The 25722-nt window shown below is 37.0% G+C and overlaps 1 protein-coding gene across 1 annotated transcript in view; it reads right to left on the minus strand.

The window, feature by feature from the left end:
- The window catches only part of SLC9C2 (solute carrier family 9 member C2 (putative)), a 98515-nt gene extending 76343 nt beyond the window's left edge, over positions 1–22172 (minus strand). Inside the window, exons 1-4 of the mRNA XM_026001276.2 lie at positions 21986–22172; positions 20246–20346; positions 18468–18596; positions 6439–6604 (exon numbers count right to left, since the gene is read on the minus strand). Of these exons, the coding sequence (XP_025857061.1) occupies positions 6439–6604; positions 18468–18596; positions 20246–20346; positions 21986–22121 (532 nt within the window). The 5' untranslated portion in view covers positions 22122–22172. The remainder of the gene's footprint in view (positions 1–6438; positions 6605–18467; positions 18597–20245; positions 20347–21985) is intronic.
- Between the last annotated feature and the right edge of the window lie 3550 nt (positions 22173–25722).

Here is a 25722-nt window from a genome sequence, read left to right on the forward strand (position 1 = left end):
CCTTTTAGTAATTTAACAATGTTGCTCCACCATCTTTTGGCTTGCACTGTTTCTGAAAAGAAGTCACTATTATTTTTGTTTCTCTGTATATAATGTGTCTCTTTTTCCCCTCTGGCTGCCTTTAAGATAGTCTATTGTTGCTTTTTAGGAACTTGATTCTTATGTGCCATGATGTAGTTTTGTGTTTCTTGGGCTCATGGTATGTTGAGCTTCTTGAAATCTGTGACTGTAAAGTCTTCATCAAATTCAGAAATTTTTCATCCATTATTTCTTCGAATTTTATTCCTTTCTCCCTCTCTTTTGGGGACTTGTATATTAAGCCACTTGAAGTCATTCCCCAGCTTACTGATGTTGTTCACTTATTAAGAAAGACTAAGGTCTTTCTCTTCATGTGTTTCATTTTGGATAGCTTCTATTGCTGCATCTTTAAGTTCACTAATACTTTCTTCTGCAGTGCTAATCTTCTTCCATCAGTGGAATTTTTGCCTTAGATACTGTATTTTTCATCTCTAGAAATTTTATTTAGGTCTCTTTTATATCTACCATATATGTCCAGTGGGTTTACAACTGGCTTGCAAAATTCCTGATTATTTAACAATGGGCTCTCATAAGCTAATAAGAGTAATTTCTACCCTGATCTTAATCTTTTCTCTAATTTTTTGAACATATAGAATAGAGTTACAATAGCTGCTTTAATGTTTTTATCTACTAATTCCGCCATCTGCATCATTACTCAATCTGTTTCTACTTGTTATTTTTGTACTCTCCATGGGGCATATTTTCCTACTTCTTTGATATCACCAAGGAGATATGACTGGCGGTTGACCCATGACTTGGATCTGGGTGATCTGAGGCTCTTCAGCCCCTCCTCTGTGCTTGGAATGTGGGTTTCACTTGCCTTTTCCACCCCTGGAGGCTGCTCCAAGGATAGAGCCCTGAAATTGTGATGTGGGGACACCTGGGTAACTCAGTGTTGAGTGTCCGCCCTCCGTTCAGGGCCTGATTCCAGAATCCTGGGATGGAGTCCCACATTGGGCTCCCTGCATGGAGCCTACTTCTCCCTCTGCCTGTGTCTCTGCCTCTTTCTCTCTCTCTCTCTCTGTCTCTCTCTCTCTCTCATTCTCTCAAATAAATAAATAAATAAATAAATAAATAAATAAATAAATAAATAAAATCCTAAAAAAAGATAAAAGAAATATTGATGTGCTGTTCAGAACACCTGCACGGTATATGTAACTGGATCCAGTTAAGGCCTCTACAAAAACTTTTAAGATATGGAAGGCAGATTGGTGCAGGGATGCTTTCATCTTGCTGCTGCCCAAGATAAGCCTTGAATGTAAGTTTCTTTTGCTTATAAAAGCTGCTACCTACTAACCTGCAGTGGCCTGACTCTTTCTTTATAATCTCTCCCTGCCCTCCATGCACGTACGGGGGTCAGTTTCAAATTTCACTCAGGAAATGCCCAAGAGGGTTGCTAACCAATATTCAGCTTACTACTTTTTGCTAGCTTTGACTGTGATGGAAGGCACAAAAATACTGGTTAAGCAGGTTTAGAGCTAACAGGATTTTGGCTTCAGCTGGTCAAGAAATTCTTTCACATTTCCCTCAAATTCAGTGAGTCAACCAGGAACAAGTAAAATACAAGGTCTGAAATATGAAGCTTTGAATTTGACTTTAGTTGTTTTTAATGGCAAAATACCACAAGAATTACTCTCTCATTCTTTATTGGCTTAATGTGGAACTAACTTATATTCTCTGATTCATTTTAAAATTTGGAAAAAAGAAAGAATAAAACAAAACAAACAAAACAAAACAAAGCCCATGCAATTTCACAACTCAGATACAACCTTAATGTTGAGGTCTTTTTTTTCTAAGCTTATAAACTTTTTCCTCAATTGAGATTACACTATAACTTTGTATTTTCTTCCTTTAAAAGATCCCATTCCAGATTTGTTTTATTTTTTTTAATAGTTTGTTTATTTACTCATGAGAGACACAGAGAGAGAGAGGCAGAGACACAGACAGAGAGAGAAGCAGGCTCCTTGCAGGGAGCCTGATATGGGACTCAATTCCCAGACCTGGGATCATGCCCTGCACCAAAGGCAGATGCTCAACAACTGAGCAATCCAGATGTCCCTCCAGATTTGTTTTAAAGTAAAAAACTGTGTGAGCCCAATGCATTCTTTTCAAGCAAGTTATGAATAGACAAGTTCCTTTTCATTCACATGTGAACCCCCACTAATTTTTCAGTGGGTCAGGACACCGAGACTGATGCATTGCATAGGGCACCACATCAAAAGAAGCACTATTTACATTGTAGGAACTGTAGTTTTGTATATTATGATAATTTTAGACATATAGCAAAAAATATTTTTCCTTAAAAAATTAATGTGTTATGACAATTAGAAATAAACTGTTTTGAAGAAAGGACAATATAGAGCCTAAATGGTGACTCTGCAAACACCATAAATAAGCAAGAATGATATTCCCCCCTAAAAATGAGTCAAATTTGTCTTCCTAGGAAAAAATGTTATTGGATCCAGAATCCACATATCACCTTGAGCATTACTGATTTAAGGAAAATATTAACTAAGAGCTAAATACCTTTACTAGTTTTCTTTTAAAGAAATAGAAAACTTTCTATTACACTTCCTTTTTGAAAAAGTTGAATGTAGAAACTGCAATAAAGTTTATAGTTTACTATAGCCACTTATAGTCAAGAGATTCAGAAAAGGGAACAGGAAAAAATGAGGTGAATAAAACAACTGGCCAATACAAATGGCTAAAAAAGAAAGGCAGATGAAGGAAAAATAGGATAAAAATTGTACTTAGAAAAGAGGACAGGATTAGACTCTTTGAGAAATATGACAATTTAGGATATCACCACCAAAAGTGTCTTAAAACTTACATTTTCCCAACTGCAAATATAAATGGGTGGTGTAAAATTGGTAATTCCACTTGCTGGCAAGTTTAGAGGTTTCCCATTCCAATCATAAGGCAATATATTTTCACTAACTATAAACAATACCTTCAAATTGGTTAGGAAAATATTTCTGAGTCAAAAACAGAAACCATAGCATCTAATCATTTCATGTTTTTACTACTGCTAATAAAACATGAATCAGGGGGATATTTTAGAGTGAAATTATCTGTTACCAAATAAAAGGGGAAGTACTGCAAGACCTGAAAGTCTCTTGGGAATAAACTATTATTGAACATGTTTGCCAAATTATATTCTTACCCATTTCTTTTTTTTTTTTTACCCATTTCTTTTAAATAAACTATACACCTTTCCACTACCCGCTTAAGGTTAGCTAGTCCAAAAGGGAGGTAGTGCTTTTTTTCTTTCTTTCTTTTTAAAGTAAATGTGTGTGGGGGGGTGTTGTTGTTGTTGTTGTTTTAATTTAAATTTTACTTACCTAATATACAGTGCAATTTTGGTTTCTGGAGAACTGGATTCACCACTTACATACAACACCCAGGACTCATCACAAGTGCCCTTCTTAATACCCTTCACCAATCTATCCCATCCTCCGACTCACCTCCCTCCATCAGCCCTTAGTATGTTCTATATTGTTAAGTGTCTCTTATGGTTTATATCCCTCTCTCCCTTACCCCCCTTCCCATGTGTTCAACTGTTTTCTTTCTTAAATTCCACATATGAGTGAGATCATATGATATTTGTCTTTCTCCAACTGACTTATTGCACTTAGCATAATACACTCTAGCTCCATCTACATTATTGCAAATGGCAAGGTTTCATTCTTTTTGATGGCTGAGTAATATTCCATTGTATACATATACCACCTCTTCTTTATCCATTCATCAATTGATGAACATTTGGAGTCTATAATAGTTTAGCTATTGTTGATAATGTTGCTATGATTGTTATCTTTGCTGTGCAAAAGGTTTTAATCTTGATGAAGTCTCAATAGTTCATTTTTGCTTTTGTTTGCCTTGCCCCTGGTGATGTGTCTAGTAAGAAGTTCCTATGGCTAAAGTCAAAGAGGTTGCTGCCTGTGTTCTCCTCTAGGATCTCAATGGTTTCCTCACATTTATGTATTTCAGCCATTTTGAAGTTGTTTTTGTATAGGATGTAAGAAAGTGGTCCAGTTTCATTCTTTTGCACGTTGCTGTCCAGTTTTCTCAACACCATTTGTTAAAGAGACTGTCTTTTTTTCCATTAGATATTCTTTCCTGTTTTGTTGAAGATTGGTTGATCATATACTTGTAGGCCTAATTCTGGGTTCTTTATTCTGTTCAATTGATCCATGTGTCTGGTTTTGTGCTAGAACCATAGTGTCTTGGTGACTACAGTTTTGTAATATAGCTTGAAATCTGGAATTGAAATGCCTCCAGTTTTATTCTTCTTTTTCAGGATTGCTTTAGCTAATTGGAGTCTTTTGTGGTTCCATACAAATTTTAGATTGTTTGTTCTAGCTCTGTGAAAAACGCTGGTGTTATTTTGATCCAGACTGCATTACATGTGTAGATTGTTTGGGGAAGTATAAACATTTTAACAATGTTTGTTCTTCTAGTCCATGAGCATGGAATGTTTTTCCATTTCTTTGTATTCTCTTCAATTACCTTCATAAGTGTTCTACAGTTTTCAGAACACAGATATTTTAACTCTTTAGTTAGGCTCATTCCTAGGTATCTTATGATTTTTTGGTGCAATTGCAAATGGGATTAATTCCTTTATTTCTTTTTCTTCTGCTTCATTATTGGTATATAGAAATGCAACAGATTTCTGTACATTGGTTTTATATCCTACAACTTCACTAAACTCATGCATTAGTTCTAGCAATTTTTTTGGTGGAGTCTTTTGGATTTTCTACGTAGACTATCATGTTATCTGGAAAGAATGAAAGTTTGGTTTCTTCCTTGCTGATTTAGATGCCTTTTGTTTCTTTTTGTTGTCTGATTACTGAGGCTAAGACTTTCAGTAATAGTAATAGTGAGAGTGCACATCAAAAGGGAGGCAGTTCTAACAAGAGGTAGCAGAGTCTTGGAAAAGTTTCCCTGGGGATAGGACAGAGTTTCTACCTTGACACTTAGAATTCAGTGGAATGGAATAAGAATGCTAATTTTTATTACCTACTTTTCTTCTTGTTCTATTGCCTTTACTCTCACTCATTAGCATGATACCTGGCCCATAGTTGGAATTCAACAAATATTTGCTAAATGAATGGGTAAGTGGCATCAATAAGAGAAAGAGACTTAAGAAATGAATAGGCTTTGGCCAGAGAAGTGGAGGATGTAAGAAGAGTATTGGGTGAGGATGGAGAGAACTTTCCTGGCAGAGAGAGCAACCTGAATCAGCTCTTGGAAGGTGGAAGGAACATAGTATGTCACAGGAACAAAAAAAAGACCAAGTAAACTGGGGTTACAGGGAGCAAGTAATGGGGTAGGGGTCAGCTTGTCTTTGAATATCAAACTGAGGACTTTAAACCTTATTTGAAAGGTCATTGGAAACTGTTGGTGGGATTTAAGTAGGGAAGTGACTTGCTCAGCTTTTTTTTTGTAAAACGGTTCTATCCAATATGGCAGCCATTAGCCCCACATGGCTATTTAGATTTAGATTAATTAGAAATAAACAAAATTAAAATTTCATCTTCTTGGTCATATGATCCACATTTCAAATGCTCAAAAGTCACGAGCAGTTAGTGGCTATCTTAACAGAAAGCAGAGATATAGAATATTTCTATCACTGCAGAATGATTCTTTGGATAACACTGTTGAAAAAGCTGGACACTGCTCTGTAGTAAGTGGTTCAGAGGGGATGGTTCCAGTGTACTGTAAAACTTGAACCTAAAGACCTAAATGTGAGATATGAAACCATGAAACTTCTAAAAGAAAGCATAGGCAGTAATCTCTTGGACATTGGCCTCAGCAACATATTTATGTGTACATATCCTTGGGCAAGGGAAATAAAAGCAAAAATAAACTGTTGGGACTACATCAAAAAAAAAGAAAAAAAAAATCCGTTTAAGGGTGCCTGAGTGGCTCCACTGGTAGTGTCTGCCTTCGGCTCAGTTCATGATCCTGGAGTCCTGCAATCGAGTCCTGGGATCAAGCCCTGCATGGGGCTCCTGCTTAGTGTGGAGTCTGCTTCTCCCTCTCCCTCACCCCACTTGTGCTCACTCTCTCAAATAAATAAATAAATAAATAAATAAATAAATAAATAAATAAATAATTTTTAAAAAATAAAAAATCCATTGAGATTATAATTGGCATTATTTATCCCAGATCTTGGGTCGCCTTATTTGCATTGCATCTTTCAAGTCAACCAATGCCCCATCTGCAAGAAAAGTAGCATAAATATCTATTCCGCACAAATCATGCACAAATCATGCAAAAAAAAAAAAAACCCAGATCAAAAGAAAATAATTTATCCTTTTATTTTCAGTGTAAGAAAAAGAAATAAATCTGACATACCAATATTTTTCAGTGAATTCACAGAATGAACAGGATCTGTCATGCCAATGATCATGCTAAAGAGTATGGAAGACTGCAAATCCCACAAATCTTTATTGAATTTCAGAACCACATATCCAAGTATGATGAATGTCATAAGAAAGCTAACTAATCCTATTAGCAAGACCTGTGAAACCAATTCATAGCACAGTATTAGATTTAACATTAAAGATGGCATGACTGCATTTACTTATAGAAGAATCAGATCTTACTTACATATTTTATATGTAACTCTGAAATTACTCTGAAAAATAACTTTAAAAGGTATTCTAGATTACCTGCCTGAAAGAAACCATCCCTTCCTAACAAAAGAGAATCTTATTGTTATAAGAACAATTCACAATCTTTCTTGTTGCTAGTCCAGCTTAATAGTTCCCAATATCAAAATGTTCTTAAAATGGAATGCAAATTTTTCCTGCTTTTGTGTTTCCTCAGTGTTGATCTCCAGGGCTGCAGGCAGAAAAAGATGTAAAACAAAGGGCAAAAAGCACATGCTAGCTGATTTGGCCCTCTTATTAAGAGCTTTCTAGAAGCTTTATTCAACAGAGGTTTGTATATACTTCATTAGCCACACTCTTTTCTGAGGCTACACAGCTACCACTTGATGAGAAATAAAATAATTCACACTGGGCCCACTACCCTACCAAGCAAAATCTAGTAAGTTTCTGTTAATGAGAAAGAAAGGGAGAATGCATATCAGATGGGCAATTAGTGGTAGTGTCTGCCTCAAAAGTAGAAATTGAGGGATGCCTGGGTGGCTCAGCAGTTGGGTGTCTGCCTTTGGCGCAGGGCATGATCCCTGGGTCTGGGATCGAGTCCCACATCAGGCTCCTTGTGAGGAGCCTGCTTCTCCCTCTGCCTATCTGTGCCTCTCTCTGTGTGACTCTCATGAATAAATAGATACAATCTTAAAAAAATAGAAATTGAATATAAAACTTTTAAACAAGAAAAAGGAATTAAAGGATAAAGACAACTGAACCAACTTAAGAAGGAAAGAAAGAATGAGAAGCAAAGGAAAAGCATGGTAAATGCAAAGTACAAAATTGAGAAACAAATTTAAATATATTTCTTTTGACTTTTTTAAAGTTATTTTTAATTTATATTCAGTGAAATTCATTCTTTTGATGTAGAGTTTTATAAATTTTGGCAGATACAGTCATGTAACCATGACCACAATTAAGATACAAAACAGATCACTCAAAAAATGTCCTCAGGGCACCTGGGTGGCACAGTTTATTAAAGTGTCCAGCTCTTGGTTTCAGCTCAGGTTGTGATCTCACAGTCATGAGACTGAGCCCCACATTGGGCTCCATGCTCAGTGTGGAGTCTGCTTAAGACTCTCTTTCTCCCTCTGCCCCAACCGTCTCTCTGTCACTGTCTCTGTCTCTGTCTCTCTAAATAAATAAATAAATAAATAAATAAATAAATAAATAAATAAATCTTTCTTTAAAATGTCCTCATGCTTCACCTTTGTAGTTAATTTGTTTCCCTGTCCCCAGTCTCTGGCAACAAATGATCTGTTCTCCAAACCTACTGTTTTGCCTTTGCTAGAAGGAAGGTCTATGAATGGAATTATACATAGGTAGCCTTTTGAGTCTGGTTTCCTTCTCTTAACATAAAGGCATCTGGAATTCTTCTATGTTGTGCCTGTTAATGCTCCTTTTTCATTGCTGGATAATATTCCTTTGTAAGATGTGTCACAATTTGTTTATTCATTCATGAGCTGAGGAGCATTTAAGTTGTTCCTAGACTTTACAGATTATGAATAAGGCAGCTATAAAAAAGATTCACACAGGTTTTAGTGTAAACATAAACTTTCATTTTGTTTCAGTAAATACACAGAAGTGGAATTGCTGGGTCATGGAGCAAGTATATGTTTTTTTTTTTTTATGTTTAACTTTTTAAAAAAAACTCCTAAACTGTTTTCCAAAGTGGCTGTACCATTTTGAATTCTCACTGCATTCTTACCAGCACTTGGTATTATCAGGCTTGTTACTGTTGCTGCTATTACCATTCCAGTAGATATGTAGTGGTACATATCACCATGCTTTTAATTTCTCCAATGACTTATGGTGTTGAGCATATTTCCAAATGCTATTTTCTGTCCATATATCTTCCTTGGTGCCTCAAATCTTTTAAAAATATTTTGTCCTCCTAAATCTATTTTTATTTATTTTATTTTTTTCTAAATCTATTTTTTTAAAGATTTATTTATTTATTTGTTCATGATAGAGAGAGACAAAGGGAGAGAGAGAGAGAGAGAGGCAGAGACACAGGTGAGGGAGAAGCAGGCTCCATGCCGGGAACCCGACGCGGGACTCGATCCTGGGACTCCAGGATCGTGCCCTGGGCCAAAGGCAGGCACTAAACCGCTGAGCCACCCAGGGATCCCTCTAAATCTATTTTTAATCACAATAAATACTAAACTAGTTTTTCATGTAGCAGAGATTCTCAAATAACAAAATAACAAAATCTAAGTATATGTTACCAAAAAAATATCTAAACCTAAGACCACCAAAATCTTGAAGGTGGAAGAATGAGAAAATTGTAGCAGGAAAATACTAAGCAAAAGAAAACTGGAATGACTATAGTAATACCAGATGAAATTGAAGGCAAAAAGCATTAGTTGAGATAAAGGGAAAACTAAATAATGAGGAAAAAATTAACTAGGAAAATAACTACTTGTAGGCTCTTAATAATAGTTTCTATTTATACAAAGTAAAAACTGGCAGAATCACAAAGAAAAAATGATACTTATCATGGAAGCTTGTTATATTAAGTTGAAAAACAATACTGGCAAAAATATAGAAGTTCAAACTTCATAATATGCAAAATAATCTACTGAACAAATTTAGATCCCTGTACTCAATATTAGAGAATATATATTCTTGTAAAGCAAACAGACCATTTTGGAAAACTGAAGTATTAGGCCACTAAGCAAATCTCCACAAATCACAAGAATCATTATACAAAACACATTCTCTGGTCACAATGTGATAAAACAAATAATAATAAAAAGCCATATTTGGAAATTTTAAGGTAACTTCTAAGTAATTAATAGGTTAAGAAGCTAGTAATCCAATTAAAAATGGGCACAGGACCATTTTTCCAAAGAAGACATATGGATGACCAACAGACACATGAAAAGATGTTCAACATAACAAATCATCAAGGAAATGCAAATCAAAACCACAATGAGATGTCACCTAACACCAGTCAGAATGGCTAGTATCAAAAAGACAAGAAGTGACAAGGGTTGACAAGGATATTAAGAAGAGGGACCCTCATATACTGTTGGTGAGAATTTAAGCTGATACAGCCAGTGTGGAAACGATATGGAGATTCCTCAAAAAACTAAAACTAGAAGTAACATAAAATTCAGTAATCCCACTTCTAGGTATTTATCCAAAGAAAACAAAACACTAATTCAGAAAGATATATGTGTCCTTGTTTATTGCAGCATTATTTACAATAACCAAGATACGGGAGCAACTGAAGTGCCCATCAACAGAAGAATGGATAAAGATGTGGCAAATATATGAAATTTGCCATTTTTGGCAAACGAAAAATGAATTTGAAATGAAAATTCAAAAAAATGAAATTTTGCCATTTGCAACAACATAGATGAAATTAGAGGGTATTGTGCTAAGTGAAATAAGTCAGTCATAAAAAGAAAAATACCAAGAGGGTCCACGACGACAGAGGAGTAGAAGACCTTAGTATTGTCTTGTCCCAGGAATTCACCAAGATAGCTATTAAATTATTCTGAATACCTGAGAACTCAACCAGAAATCTAAGAAAAAAATAGCCACAACTCTACAAATAAAAAAGCAACCACTTTCTGCAACAATGTAGGAGATGTGGAGAAGTGAATCTGAGGCAATCTATGGGAAGATAAACCACGGGTTGGGTGGGGGAGCCTCAGGCAGCCACCTGCTGAAAAGGGATTGAGCCGCAGAGGGCAAAATTAGAACTTTTAGAAGTCTGCTCCTGTGAGGGATCTCCCTGCCTGAAAGGGGCTCAGGCAAGGAAGCAAGGACAAAACCCAGGTGGCCCAGTGTGATCTCAGGATCCCTGGGGTCACAGGAAGACCAGGGGTGCCTGAGTGTGGCAGAGTTCCCAGGCATTGGAACGGGTAAACCAGCCTCAATCTGGGAGCCCAGGAGTGGGCTCTCAGCTTGGGGTTGCCATAAACCATGAACCCCCACCCAGTCAGCATGACCACTCCTTGAACAGGGGCCCAGCCAACAGCAGAACCCAGGAGGCCCCCCTTTCTCCCCTGGGAGGAGTGGTATGGGAGCCCACTGCAGGAGACTACAGGGTTTGGGGGCCCCAAACGGGTTGCATGCCTGAGATGACACACTGGGTCACAGGCTGGGTGAGCACAGAGTGGAGACGGAGTCCAGGGGGACAGGAGTGATTGACTGCTTTTCCCTGAGAGCGCACTGAAGAGTGAGGCCCGAGTTTTTGCCTCCAGGGCTGGAGATTGGGAGGCTGCCATTTTCATTCTCATCCTCTAAAGCAGTGTGTAAAGCTTTCAGGGAACAAAAACCAACTAGAACAATCCGGAGCAGATTACTTAGCCTGGCCTCCTGGTGTGGGTGATGCAATTCCACCCAGGGCAAAGACACCTGACAATCAGTGCAACAGACCCCTCCCCCAGTTTAGCAAGAACATCCAGCCAAGACCAAGTCTGTAACATTGAGAACAGCAAAACTCCAGCGCTAGAGGAATATAACATAGAATTCATGGATTTTCCCCCCACGATTCTTTAGTTTTCAATTTTAATTTTTTTCTCTTCCTTTTTCAACCAATTTCTTATTTTATCAATTCTTTTTTAAAAATCTTTTTTAATTTTAGTTTTTACAGTTACATTCTACCCTTTCATTGTATTTAATTTTATCTTGCATATGTATGTTTTTCTTTCTTTACAATTGTGGGATGAAGTTTCTTCTCAAAAACAGGCCAGAATACACCCAGCATCTAGTGTATGGCTCTATTTCCTTAACTTGTCTGATCATATCTGCATTTTTTTTCTCTTCCTTCTCCTCCTCCTCCTCCTCCTCCTTTCTTCTTTCTTTTGTTTTTTCTGTTTTGTTAAAGTCTTCATTAATTTTCATCTTCACAGTTACATCTATCAATGTATTTTTTGTATATATATGTTTTTATTTCTTTATAATTTTGAGATGTAGTTTCTTCTAGCAAACTGACAAAAACACACTCAAGTTATAGTGTATTGCTCTGTTCTGTTCATGTGTCTGTTTATATTCCTTCTTTTTTGTGTGTCTTTTAACTTTCATTTTTACAGTTATATTCTATCCTTTCATTGTATTTAAATTTTTTGTACATAGAATTTTTTCTTTCATTACAATTTTGAGATCTAGTTTTCTAATAAATGAACCAAATATACACAGGATCCAGTTTATTGCTCTATTCACCTGTCTGATTATATTCTCTCTCTCTCTCTCTTTTTTTTTCTTTTTTCACTTTCGAGTCTCTTCTGATGTATTTAGTGCATATTTCTCTGGGGTCGTTGTTGTCATTTTAGTATTTGTTCCCTCATTTATCTAGTCTTCTCTGGGCAGAATGACAAGATGGAAAAACTCACCTCAGATAAGAGAACAAGAGGCAGTACTAAGTGCCAGGGACCTAATAAGTATGGACATGAGTAAGATGCTAGAACTAGAGTTCAGAAAAATGATTATAAAGATACCAGCAGGATTGAAAAAAGCATGGAAGACACCAGAGAACCCCTTTCTGGAGAAATAAAAAAAACTAAAATCTAACCAAGTCAAAATAAAAAAGGCTATTAATGAGATGCAATAAAAAATGGAGGCTCTAACTGCTAAAATAAATGAGGCAGAAATGAGATTTGTGATACAGAAAACAAAATGATGGAGAATTAAGAAGCTGAGAAAAAGAGAGTAAACAACCACTGGATCATGAGGAGAGAATTCAAGAGATAATTGATACCATAAAGCAAAACAATATTAGAATAATTGGGATCCCAGAAGAAGAGGAAGGAGAGAGAAAAGCAGAAGTTATATTGGAGCAAATTATAGCAGAGAATTTTCCTAATATGGGGAAGAAAACAGGCATTCAAGTCCAGGAGGAGGCACAGAGAGCAGCCCCCCCCCCCCCCCCCCAAAATCAATAAAAGTAGGTCAACATAGAATAGTAAAACTTCCAAATCTCCGAGACAAAGAGAAAATCCTGAAAGCAGCTTGGGACAAGAAGTCTGTAACCTACAAGGGTAGAAACATTAGACTAGCAGCAGATCTATCCACAGAGTTCTGGCAGGCTAGAAAGGACTGGCATAATATATCCAGATGCTAAGTGACAAAAGTATGCAGCCAAGAATACTTTATCCATCTATGATGTCATTCAAAATAGAAGGAGAGATAAAAAGCTTCCAGGACAAACAAAATAAAGAATTTGTGATAGCCCAGCCAGCCCTACAAGAAATATTAAAAAGAGATCCTTTAAGCAAAGAGAGAGCCCCAAAGTAAAATAGACCAGAAAGGAAAAGAGACAATATACAGAAACACTAACTTTACAGGCAATACAATGGGATTAAATTCATATTGTTCAATAGTTATTCTGAATGTAAACGGGCTTAATGCCCCAATCAAAAAACACAGGGTATCAGACTGAATAAAAAAAGCAAGACCATTGATATGTTGTCTGCAAGAGACTCATTTTAGACCAAAAGACACCTCCAAATTGAAAGTGAGGGAGTAAAGAACCATTCGTCATACCTTTGAATCATACAGAAGGATCAACAATGAAACAAGGGCTTTGAATGACACACTGGACCAGATGGACTCAACAGATATATTCAGAATATTCCATCCTAAAGCAATAGAATACCATTCTTCTCAAGTGCACATGGAACATTCTCCAGAATAGATCACATACTGGATCACAAATCAGGTCTCAACTGATACCAAAAAACTAGGATTATTCCCACATATTTTTGGACCACAATGCTTTGAAACTGGAACTCAATCACAAGGGGAAATTCGGAAAGAACTCAAATAATGGAGGCTAAAGAGCATCCTACCAAAGAATGAATGAGTCAACCAGAAAATTAAAGAATTAAAAAAAAATTCACTGAAATAAATGAAAATGAAGGCACAACTCTTCAAAATTTTTGGGATGAAGTGGTCTTAAGAGGGAAGTATATAGCAATACAAGCCTTTCTCAAGAAACACAAAAGCTCTCAAAAGCTCACAAAAGTTCTCAAAGTTCTAACCTTACACCTAAAGGAGCTGGAGAAAGAACAGCAAATAAAGCAGCAGAAGAGAAATAATAAAAATTAGAGCAGAAATCAATGAAATAGAAGCCAGAAGAACAGTAGAACAAATCAATGAAACTAAGAGCTGGTTCTTTAAATGAATTAATAAGATTGATAAACCCCTGGCCAGACTTATAAAAAAGAAAAGATAAAGGACCCAAAGAAATAAAATCGTGAATAAAAGAGGAGAGATCACAACCAACACTGAAGAAATATAAATAATTATAAGGCATATTATAAGCAACTATATGCTAACAAATTAGGCAATCTGGAAGAAATGGATGCATTCCTAGAGATATATAAACTACCAAAACGGAATCAGGAAGAAGTAAAAAATCTGAACAGACCAATAATCAGCAAGGAAACTGAAGTAGTAATCAAAAAACTCCCAACAAACAAGAGTGCAGGACCAGATGTCTTCCCAGGGGAATTCTACCAAAGATTTAAAGAAGAATTAATACCTCAAAAAAAAGAAGAAGAAGAAGAAGAAGAAGAAGAAGAAGAAGAAGAAGAAGAAGAAGAAGAAGAAGAAGAAGAAGAAAGAAGAAAAGAAAGAAGAAAGAAGGAAGAAGGAAGAAAGAAGAAAGAAGGAAGAAGGAAGAAAGAAGAAAGAAGAAAAAGAAGAAAGAAGAAAAAGAGGAGGAGGAGGAGGAAGAAGAAGAGGAAGAAGAATTAATACCTATTCTTTGGAAGCTGTTCAAAAAATTGAAATGGAAGGAAAACTTACAAGCATGCTCTATGAGGTCAGCATTACCTTGATCTCAAAACCAGACAAAGACCCCACCAAAAAGGAGAATTACAGACCAATATCCATGATCAATATGGATGCAAAAATTCTCACCAAAGGGGCGCCTGGGTGGCTCAGTGGTTGAGTGTCTGCTTTGGCTCAGGTGGTGATCCTGGGGTCCTGGGATTGAGTCCCACATCAGGCTCTCCACAGGGAGTCTGTTTCTCTCTCTGCCTATGTCTCTGCCTCTCTGTGTGTGTCTCTCATGAATAAATAAAATCTTTTTAAAAAATTTCTCAACAAAATACTACCCAATAGGATCCAACAGTACATTAGAAGGACTATTCACCACAACCAAATGGGATTTATTCTGGGGCTGCAAGGGTGGTTCAACATCTGCATTAATAAAAGAAAAGATAAGAACCACATGATGCTACCAATAGATGCAGAAAAAGCATTTGACAAAGTACAACATCCTTTTTTTATTAGAACTCTTCAAAGTGTAAGGATAGAGTGAACATACCTTAATATCATAAAAGCCATCTATGAGAAGCCCAAGCAATTATCATTCTCAATGGGGAAAAAACTGAAGGCTTCCCCTCCAAGGTCAGGAATAGGCAGGGATGTCCATTATCACCACTGCTGTTCCACAGAGTACTAGAAGCCCTACCCTCAGCAATCAGACAACAAAAAGAAATAAAAGGCATCCAAATCAGCAAAGAAGAAGTCAACTTCTCACTCTTTGCAGATGGCATAATACTTTATATGAAAAAACCCAAAACTGCTAGAACTCATGCAGGAATTCAGCAAAGTGCAGGATATAAAATCAATGCACAGAAATCAGTTGCATTTCTATACACTAATAATGAGACAAAAGAAAGAGAAATTGGGGATCCCTGGGTGCCTCATCGGTTTAGGGCCTGCCTTCGGCTCGGGGTGTGATCCTGGAGTCCCAGGATCACATCCAACATAGGTTCCCTGTGTGGAGCCTGCTTTTCCCTCTGCCTATGTCTCTGCCTCTCTCTTTTTCTGTGTCTCTCATGAATGAATAAATAAAATCTTAAAAAAAAAAAAGAAAGATAAATTAAGGAGCCAATCCCATTTATAATTGCACACAAAACCATAAGATACCTAGGAATGAACCTAACCAAGGAGGCAAAAGATCTGTACTCAGAAAACTATAGAATACTCATGAAAGAAGTTGAGGAAAACACAATGAAAAGGAAAACCACATAGATACATTCCACAATAGAACAAAATAGAGAACTCAGAAATGGACCCTCAACTCCACGGTCAACTAATCTTCAACAAAGCAGGAAAGAGTATCCAATGGAAAAAAAACCAGTCTCTTTAACAAATGGTGCTGGGAAAATTGGACAGCCAAAGCAAAGAATTAAACTGGACCATTTCCTCACACCATATACAAAAATAGACTCAAAATGGATGAAAGACCTAAATATGAGATAGGAATCCATCAAAATCCTAGAGGAGAGCACAGGGAGCAACCACTTTGACCTCAGCCACAGCAACTTCTCGCTAGACATGTTTCCAAAGGCAAGAAAAACAAAAGCAAAAATGAACAATTGGAACTTCATCAAGATAAAAAGCTTTTGCACAGCAAAGGAAACAGTCAACAGAACCAAAAGACAACTAAAAGACAGAACGGGAGAAGACAGTTGCAAATGACATAGCAGATAAAGGGCTAGTATCCAAAATCTATAAAGAACTTATCAAACTCAACATCCAAAGAACAAATAACCCAATCAAGAAATGGGCAGAAAACATGAACAGATATTTCTCTAAAGAAGACATGCAAATGGCCAACAGACACGTGAAAAAATGTTCAACATCACTTGGCTTCAGGGAAATACAAATCAAAAGCACAGTGAAATAATACTTCACACCACTCAGAATGGCTACAGTTATCAAGTCAGGAAACAACAGGATGCAGTCAAGGATGCAGAGAAAGGGGGACCCTCTTACAATGTTGGTGGGAATTCAAGCTGGTGCAGCCACTCTGGAAAACAATATGGAGGCTCCTCAAAAAGTTGAAAATAGAACTACTCTATGACCCAGCAATTGCACTACTGAGTATTTATCCCAAAGGTACAAATGTAGTGATCCTAAGGGGCACCTGCATCCCAATGTTTATAGCAGCAGTCCCCATAGCTGAACTATGGAAAGAGCCCAGATGCCCATCAACAGATGGATAAAGAATATGCGGCCTATATAGTATAATAGAATATTACTCAGCCATCAAAAAAAGACATTTGCAGTGATATGGATGGAACTAGAGGATATTATGCTAAGCAAAACAAGTCAGTCAGAGAAAGACAATTATCATATGATTTCACCCATAAATGGAATTTAAGAAACAAAACAGAGGATCATAGGGGAAGAGAGGAAAAAATAAAACAAGACAAAATTAGAGAGGCCAACAAACCATAAGAGACTCTTAATCATAGGAAACAAACTGAGGGTTGCTGGTGGAGGGAGGGGTAACTGGGTGACCGGACATTAAGGAAGACATGTGATGTAATGAGCACTGGGTGTTATATGCAACTGATGAATCACTGACCTCTAGCTCTGAAACCAATAATACATTATATGTTAATTAAATGAATTTAAATAAAATTTTAAAAAATAAAAATATATAACTATAAAAAGGAGAAAAAGACAAATACCATATGACTTCATTTACAGTGGCATCTAAAAAAAGAAACCAAAAAAACCAAAAAAATAAAAATAAAAAAATAAAAAATAAAAAAAATAAAAAAAGAAACCAAAATAAATAAACATAAAACAGAAACAGACTCAGAAATACAGAAAACAAACTGATGGTTGCCAGAGGAAAAAGAAATGGAGGATGGGCAAAATAATAAAAGTGGCCTAAGAGGTACAAACTTTCAGTTATAAGGTAAATAAGCCACAGGGATAAAAGTACAGCATAGGGAATATGGTCATTAATATTGTAATAAGTTTTTATGATGACAGATGGTGACTACATTCATGATGGTGGGCATTTCATATGTATATAATTGTCAAATCACTAGGATATACACCTGAAATTAATATAATATTGTGTGTCAACTATATTCCAATAATAAATAAATAAATAAAACAAATAAAATTCTTCCACACATGGGGAAAAAATAATGGGTCAAAGAAAAAAGTATAGTAAAAATTTTAGGTAGGTCCAGGATGATAATGAAAACACTAAAAATCATGGGAGGCCTAGATGGCTCAGTTGGTTAAGTGTCTGACTCTTGATTTAGGCTCAGGTCATGATCTCAGGTTTGGGAGACTGAGCCCCTTGTGACTGTGTGCTGGGCATAGGAGCCTGCTTAAGATTCTTTCTCTGGCCCTCCCCTGCACCCTCTCTCTCTCTAAGAAAAAAACAAAAACAAAAAGTACTAAAATCAAAACATGGGTGAAGCTAAAAGAGTACTTACAAAAAAAATTAAAACCTTAAATGTACAAAATACAAAAAAATAAAGCTAAAAATCAATCAACTAATATCTAACTCAAGATGTAAGGAAAAAGCACAGAATAAAACTAAAGAAAATAAAATGTTTTCTGAAAGAAAAAAAATCATCTGGCAAGCACGATTAAGAAAAAGAGAAGCCACCAATAAAACAATCTTAGCAGTGACAATGGGCAAATCTAGATATAGTTGAGATGAAGTCAGATGTGGGGTTAGAATCCAGTTTCTCCCATTTATTAGCCTTGTTTGTGACCTCTGAACTGCAATTTGTTTATATATAAAATGGAGATATTTACACAGCGCCTAATCACAGTGGTCACTCAGCAAATATTTATTCCTTCTCTCTCCCCATCAATTCCCTTTTAATTAGTGGTTCCACAGAACTGTGAGATTTGTGAATTATCAATCTTCTTTATAGACAAACATTTTCTGCTAACATAAATAATCAAGATTGACCATAATTTTTTTAAATGTGTTCTTACCTGCCAAAACACATTCTTGAGTATACAAAAGTCCACATCCAAAGCAGCCATAAATATAATCATAGGTGAAAAATAGCAATAAAGTGAATAACTTGGTGTTTTCAGAAGAGGGTAGACAATTTTGTGCACCTAAACTAACAAAGACAAATAATAAATTAGTTCGCTGCCATTCTAAGGTATCAGAAATTAGAATTAGGTAACTCTCAAGGTATCAGAAATTGATGTTATATCAATCAATACATTTTAGTATATTCCAATCTGCAACTAATGAGGGAGTATCTACAAGGCCAGTCCTGAGGGTATTGATTTCTTGACTCAACTGTCCAGATGAGTTATATGTACAATCCTGTATTCACCAAAGGATTGTGTGAGTTTGAGCTACACAAACATCGTTTGTGGTAAGTATTGTAATCAGTGTTTTCAAAAGTGATACCCCTGCCACTGGTGAACCCTGACAGGACTTTAAGGTATTCATGGATAAGTATTTTTTGTTTGACTGTTAGATAGTTATTCTAATTTGCATTAAGACAGAAAAGAAAAACTTGCACAGGTACTTGTGATTTCAGAAACATTTGCCTAGGATTTTGAAGTCCTTCAGTGAGTTGGGGTACCCCAGGTGGCTCAGTCAGTTGAGCATCTGACTCTTGGTTTTGGCTGCAGTTGGGATCTCACCAGGTAGTGGGATTAAGCCCTGGATTGGGCTCCCTGCTCAGTGGGGAGTCTGCTTGAAGAATGTCTCCCCCTCCCACTTTCTGCACTCTCTCTTTCTCTCAGATAAATAAATAAATAAATCTTTAAGTAAATAAATAAATCTTTAGAAAAAATAATAAAGGCCTCCAGTGAGTCAAGAAGAGAAAAATAACACACAGATAATAGCACATGTTGTATATATAAGTCATGAAGGTTGTACACTAAAATGTGTACACTCAACTAATAGTTTAATCTTCATTATTTACCCCCCCGTGCCTCAGTGTCCTCATCCATAAAATAGGATAGAATACCTACCTCTGCTGGGTTCCTGTGAAGGTGAATGAATTAACTCAAGAATTAATACTAAGTTGAGCACAGCATAACATATAGAGAAGCTGAATCACTATGTTGTACACCTGAAACTAATGTAACATGGTGCGTCAACTCTACTCAAATAAAACGCATTTTTAAAAATAAAAAGCTCCATATTTCACTGGAAAAAATAATAAGTTAATAAACTAATAAATACAAAACACTTTAAAGAAGGCCTGGTGCATAGTAAACACTCAAAAGATGTTGGTAGTAATGCAGGTGTTTTCAGAAGAGTAGCAAGAGGCTTTTAAAATCCTAGACAGATACAAGCATAATCTGCATTTTTTAAAAAAATAAAAGAATGGAGACAAATTGTTATTGATCACACCGTTGTGCATTTGAAATCGAGTAATAAAAATTTTTTTTGTATCTATATTATGTATTGTATGATGCGTTTTGCATTGAATCTGGCAGTTAGGAAAGAACAATTGAGCTTCCTTATGACAATTATAGCTGCCTTTGATAATGAGAGTGAGAGTCTCCACAGGTGTTGCAGACAGTAGCACAGATGAAGCCTATATATGGACAGGGGAAGGAAATAAGAACAAGGCTCCCAAGGCAGAGGATGAAGAACCCAAAAATGCAATCAAATTTCCCTTACTTCCAAATATTTAAAAAAATATTTTTTTCATTTTCAAAATGTATAATACCAGATGAATTTTTTTCAGTAGCTGTTCACATTTTACTAATTTACTAATTTATTGTACATACATTACCTCAATAGAATTGTGAGCCAGTTGTCCTATCACAAATCCTAACAGAGAAAGAATCATCAAAACAGTGACTTCAGAATTCTTTAAAAGGGTCTTCAAAAATCCTGAGGGAACACATGTATGTATTATTTAGACAGGATGTATAGTTTCAAAACAATTTAACAACCTTTCTCAATTTAAACTTTCTGAGTGTCATATCAGTGTGAGTAATTAGCAGCTATTAGAAATACTGTCTCTTAAGACACACATCATGAAGTATCTCTTACAGGTGAACTTGAAAACTGCTGAAGTTCCAACAATCTCCCATTTGCCCAATGACTGGCACATTATGATCACTGTACAAGTGTCTTACCTGTGGATCTGATGATAAGAAATTAAAAAGCCAAACTTCATACCTACATAGTACACTTTTTATTAGTAATCACTTATCCTAAACTACAGCAACATATATTCTAGTTTTCCTAAAAGCCAGAAATACTTTTAACTGAGTTCTAACTATAGGGAAAACTGCCTTCACCAGACAAGTTAACAGCAGACATGTGTTATTTTCTGCCTACATGCATTGTCTTTCCTTGCAACTCTCCCCTCTGTCCAACATTATTCAGTTCATTCCCTCCTGAAGCAATATATGGACATAATCCAATTAAGGTAATGTATGCCTAGGGCAAGATTCATTGGCATCTCAGATTCTGCATTTCCTGTCTTCCAGCTAAATCAGCAGATATGTATTGAATACTTCTTTTGTGTAAGGCTAAAGAAATATTTCTTGAACTATTTCTGCAATGCCCTTTCCTGCTGGAGCACTTATCTCTATGTAATCATCAAGGATCTAGAGCTGATGAAATTCATGGTCACCAGCACCTCCTGCTACCACAAGGGACCAGTGTCATTAGTGTGTGTTTTAAAGATCAGCCCATAGAAGGTGATTTTGCTCCCTTTAGTAAGTACAATTGAAGACGTTTTTAAGAGTGTTTGCTTCATTGTTTCATTATAGTCTTCCCAATTCCAGGAAGGATTTTAAAGCAGCTGACCATTTTTTCTCAAAGAAAAATGTCTAAAAGAGGACTAGAAACCTTTCCCTAATCTCAAGCATTGAATTGTGATATAAAGTACCTGTGTTTTTTTTAATCTGGCGTCTCATGTACATGAAGATCATTCACCATACCTATTGAATTCTTAATTATCATTTACAAGGCCCTTACTTGTGAAGTCTCTATTTCTCCACTAGGGGGTGGAGTGGGTAGCACTTTCCCTGAAGTAAAATCACATCTAAAGCCATAATAAAATGGACACAACTAATGACACCAACTACACAAATGTTTGGGTCCCATTTGCCCCAGTTGCCCTCTCCTCATCCCAGATATATGTTGGTTAGGTAAAGCCCCGCAAGCGGGCAGCATGAGGCTTGCCTCCCCATTACCAGAGACTCTGGACCACAACCTTACAGTTAAACTAACCACATTGCATTGTAATTATTATTTGCCTGTCTCCCCAGTGAGAGCCCTCCTTGAGGTTGGGGACTGTCTGATTCTCCTTCTGCCTACCACTCTGCCGTGCTCAGCAAATGACACCAAAGGAAAGCACGTAGTAGAGATGCTACTGATCATTAAATGAAGCTACACCGCCAGCATTCGCTCACATCTTAGTTACATGGGACTTCTTATGGTGAAGTTGTGATCACTTTCTGCACCAAGAAAGGTTCAGAGGACAGAGAAAAGATGAAATTTAGAATCAACCACTTACCTCCCAAAATAATAGTGGAACACACAAGCATTATGAAATGCCCATTTACAACTGTGTAGCTAGCTGAACTTCCACAGAGTAATTCAGGTCTGTGACCTTCTTTGTGTACCCAGAAGGAAGAGTTTGTATTCGACATTGCTTCATCAGTCCTAATGTGATGAGTTCGTGAGTTACTCCACCACCACAGACTTACCTGGTATAACGTGCAAAAAGAAGAAAATGAGATTTGCCGGGTCCCAGTGCATCCACATTCTTTCTACCTAAGGTTGTACCACACTCAGTTCTGAGCACACCTCTTCTTGCCACAGGCACACATTGATACCTTCTGTTCTACCTCTTCTCCAAGAGCATTTTATAGGAACACCAACAGCGGTGTTAGTGTTTCCTCCTCATATTTCTATGTATACATGGGGGAGCGACTGCATTGATTTCTGCACATAATCATTGTATGATCTAGTGATGTATGTGCATTCCTCATCAGACAGTGAGTTTCTCAAGGGCCAGGGCTGAATATTATTTTTCCTTAAGGCTGTGCACAGTATGTGGCCCAGAGGCTCTCCATAACATTTGATCAACTGAACTTTTTGAGGGGGACCTCTTCTTCCATGGGTACAAATCATTCTGGAATTCCCCTTTACTACTTCAATCCCATGTCCTCTTTTCCCTCTCTTGGGCCCCTCCAAATCCAAAATGGGAAAGGGAAATGAGGTCAAAGTGGAGTCACACCAGATAAGGTTGGGGAAAGAGGATCAATAACCTAAAAGCAAAGGAAAAGATTAAAGTTGAGGTTTTATCATACTTTTAAGTGAATTAGAAAAAGTCCCCCTTCCTGATGACAGGGCACATGGCTTGGCCCATGAGTAATAGGTTGGATTTCAGTCCCAGTACCTACCCACAGCTGGTGCCCTTATGCAGAACACAGCATGCACAAATCTATGTAGTGGTCCTGACGACTCATTCTGTTTTATTTTTCCTTGCAGTTAACCTTAATCTAAAAATCCCTATTAGTTCCTGAGGTATCCCCAATAATATTTAAAATTAATCTTTGGGTCTTCATTTTGCACTTGTTTGGTCTACAAGCCATAATGATTTGGGAGTAAAGCAGAAATGGGCCAGAAATGAGATTCAATTGCTACATCTTCAAGTCACTTCACCTGTCCCTCAAGTAGCCCTTCAGGTCTTTGGCATCCTTACATCTTGCTATCCCCACCCGTCATTACAGCATCACTCTCAAATCCAATTTTTCTCTAAATTACCAAGACCAGAGATACCGTCTTCCAAGGCTAAGCTGGTTCAGAGTTGAAATCAAGATGAAGGCCCTTGAAAATCACAAAGAACAATGCTCAGCTCTGTGCCCTTTTGCCAGAGACAGTACTGCCAACTGATATCTCACCCAAAGCTATTTCCATTCCTAATTCCCATTGGTTGCTTGCCAACTTACTTTCATTCTGATTGGCTACATTCATCCCCCCCTCCAATCCAGAAGCAGCTAAGTGATCCAGTTCCAGGGAAGTTTGCAGTTCTGAATGCTCAACCCACAACTGTTTTAACTGATTTTCTCTCCCTGACATAATAGCTGAAATGGTCACTCACCATGTAAGACAGAAGTTCCTCCTATTTTTTTCTTTTTTAAATATATACTCTTGTTTTTCATTCTCCAACCCTAAGCCTCTTCAACACTGCCTGGTCTCCCATCTGACTTTTTAATTTCTCCTCATTTTCTCTTTTTCTACCTATCTGTCCTCTTTGATGGGAATTTCTCACTTTAGGCCCTTACTTTGAAGAAACAACATTACTCATTCTTCTTTGGAGGACAAGTGTATCCCAAATTCTGTGATCCCAAACTTAATATATTTTTGCCTCACATCTAATCACTAAAAACATACAGTACAAATTTAAACAAATGAACATTGTTAACAAGTTTATAGTTTATTTTCAAGGAAGTTATTTTGTGACAATGAAGTTCTACTCTCTCGTTCTTATGTCATACTAGTCTAATCATCTTCCCCAGGGCACCAAGGATAGCACCACAGCAGTGAGATTACTAAATCTATCATCAATCTTCTACATCACTAGATATCAAAGAATCTTTGACAAATCAAAGTCTCAATTCCTACTTGAAACTAAAGAGTTTTAGTCAATAGCTCCATGTCTGGCCCTGATTGCAGCAACCACCATTGGTACCCATACCCCATTCTTCAAAATATTTGCTTTCAACACTTTGTTGTTGTCTGGCATGTTTTTAAAAAATAAAATAAAGCTGTCTTATTCACAGGCTCTTTTTTTAAAAGATTTTATTTATTTGACAGAGCACAAGCAGGTGAAGCAGCAGGCAGAGGGAGGAGAAGCAGGCTCCCCACTGAGCAGACAGCCAACATGGGGCTCAATCCCAGGACCCTGGGATCATGACCTGAGTTGAAGGCAGATGCTTAACCAACTGAGCCACCCAGGCACCCTGCACAGGCTATCTCTTGAGAGACTAATTCCTTACTCTTTCCCATGCCCTTACTTAACTCTCCTACTTGCCAAGTTCACTATCCTTTCTCCCATTATCATCTTTGTCATCTATACCACTGGTCACCTTGAATTCTCTCAACTGCCTCATATCATTTTGAGTAACATGCTTCCGCCTTCTACCTAGTTCCTATCCTGCTATCCCCTCAGGCTCACTTGAGTCACCTAGATCCTATCGGTAAGTCTCATGAAGCTTTATATATCAAAATTCGGGTTCTCCGTGGCTTTTAGAAAAATCCTTGTTACCTTGAGAAACCTTGGACAAAATTCACAGTTGGCTCTAGATTACACATAGTTCTGCTAGAGATAGAACATAACTAAAATACAGAGATGACTGAACATCTTTACATTATAATCTTTCCCATAGAACTCTAAAGAAAAGCATTAATCTGTATTTCACCATTTTTAGTAGAGCCAGCTGAGTAAACTATGACATCTTTAGGAGCTGAGGGCTGAGAGGCTGCCCAGGGAATTTTCCCCAACCCCATATTCTAATAGATTATATTAACTGACTGAGACAAGGCTGGTTAGTCATAGTTTCTCATCCCCCTATACAATGATTGGTTCAGGGATGGGCATGGGACTCAGATAGGGCTAATTAGATGGTTCCTAAGCTTGATATATATTATTATTGACAGAGATTTGCTCTCTTTGCATTTTGGTTTAGCTAGGACAATGACTGCCTAGAGCAACTAGAGGTCATCTTCCTAGATGCACTGAGAAAGCCTATCTCAAGTCTGAGCAGTTCCAGGAGCCACTGCCTTAGATACTTCTAAGGTCTTACAACCTCACAATCCCAGCTGAGATTTTATCTTTTCTCAGAATTCATTTCTTAGTTTGAGATTTTTTTTGCCATCTAGAAAGGCTAGGCATTGAGAAACAATTTTATTTTCAAATCCAGTTGAGTACTGGATATATTTCTTTAAAATTTCATTTGAAAACTAAACTGTTCCTTTTCATCCTTAGCATGATGATTGAGTTCATTACTTAGACAACAGTGTGGTCGAACTTACCACCATCACATAACAAGGGCCCCTTTTTTCCAGCTCCTAATATTTTCCTCTCTTTCCTATCAAACTCCCACTAATAACTTCCTAGGGGTTTTTTAATATTCTGCATCTTTCACTAACACTCTTCTCTGGGCCCTTTGGGCTTCTGCCTATCACCCAGTCCCAAAAAGGCAACACCACATATTTTAGGGTTTTTTATGTCAATTTCTCACT

This window comes from Vulpes vulpes, chromosome 13 (genome assembly GCF_048418805.1).
Source record: "Vulpes vulpes isolate BD-2025 chromosome 13, VulVul3, whole genome shotgun sequence".
NCBI lineage: Eukaryota > Metazoa > Chordata > Mammalia > Carnivora > Canidae > Vulpes > Vulpes vulpes.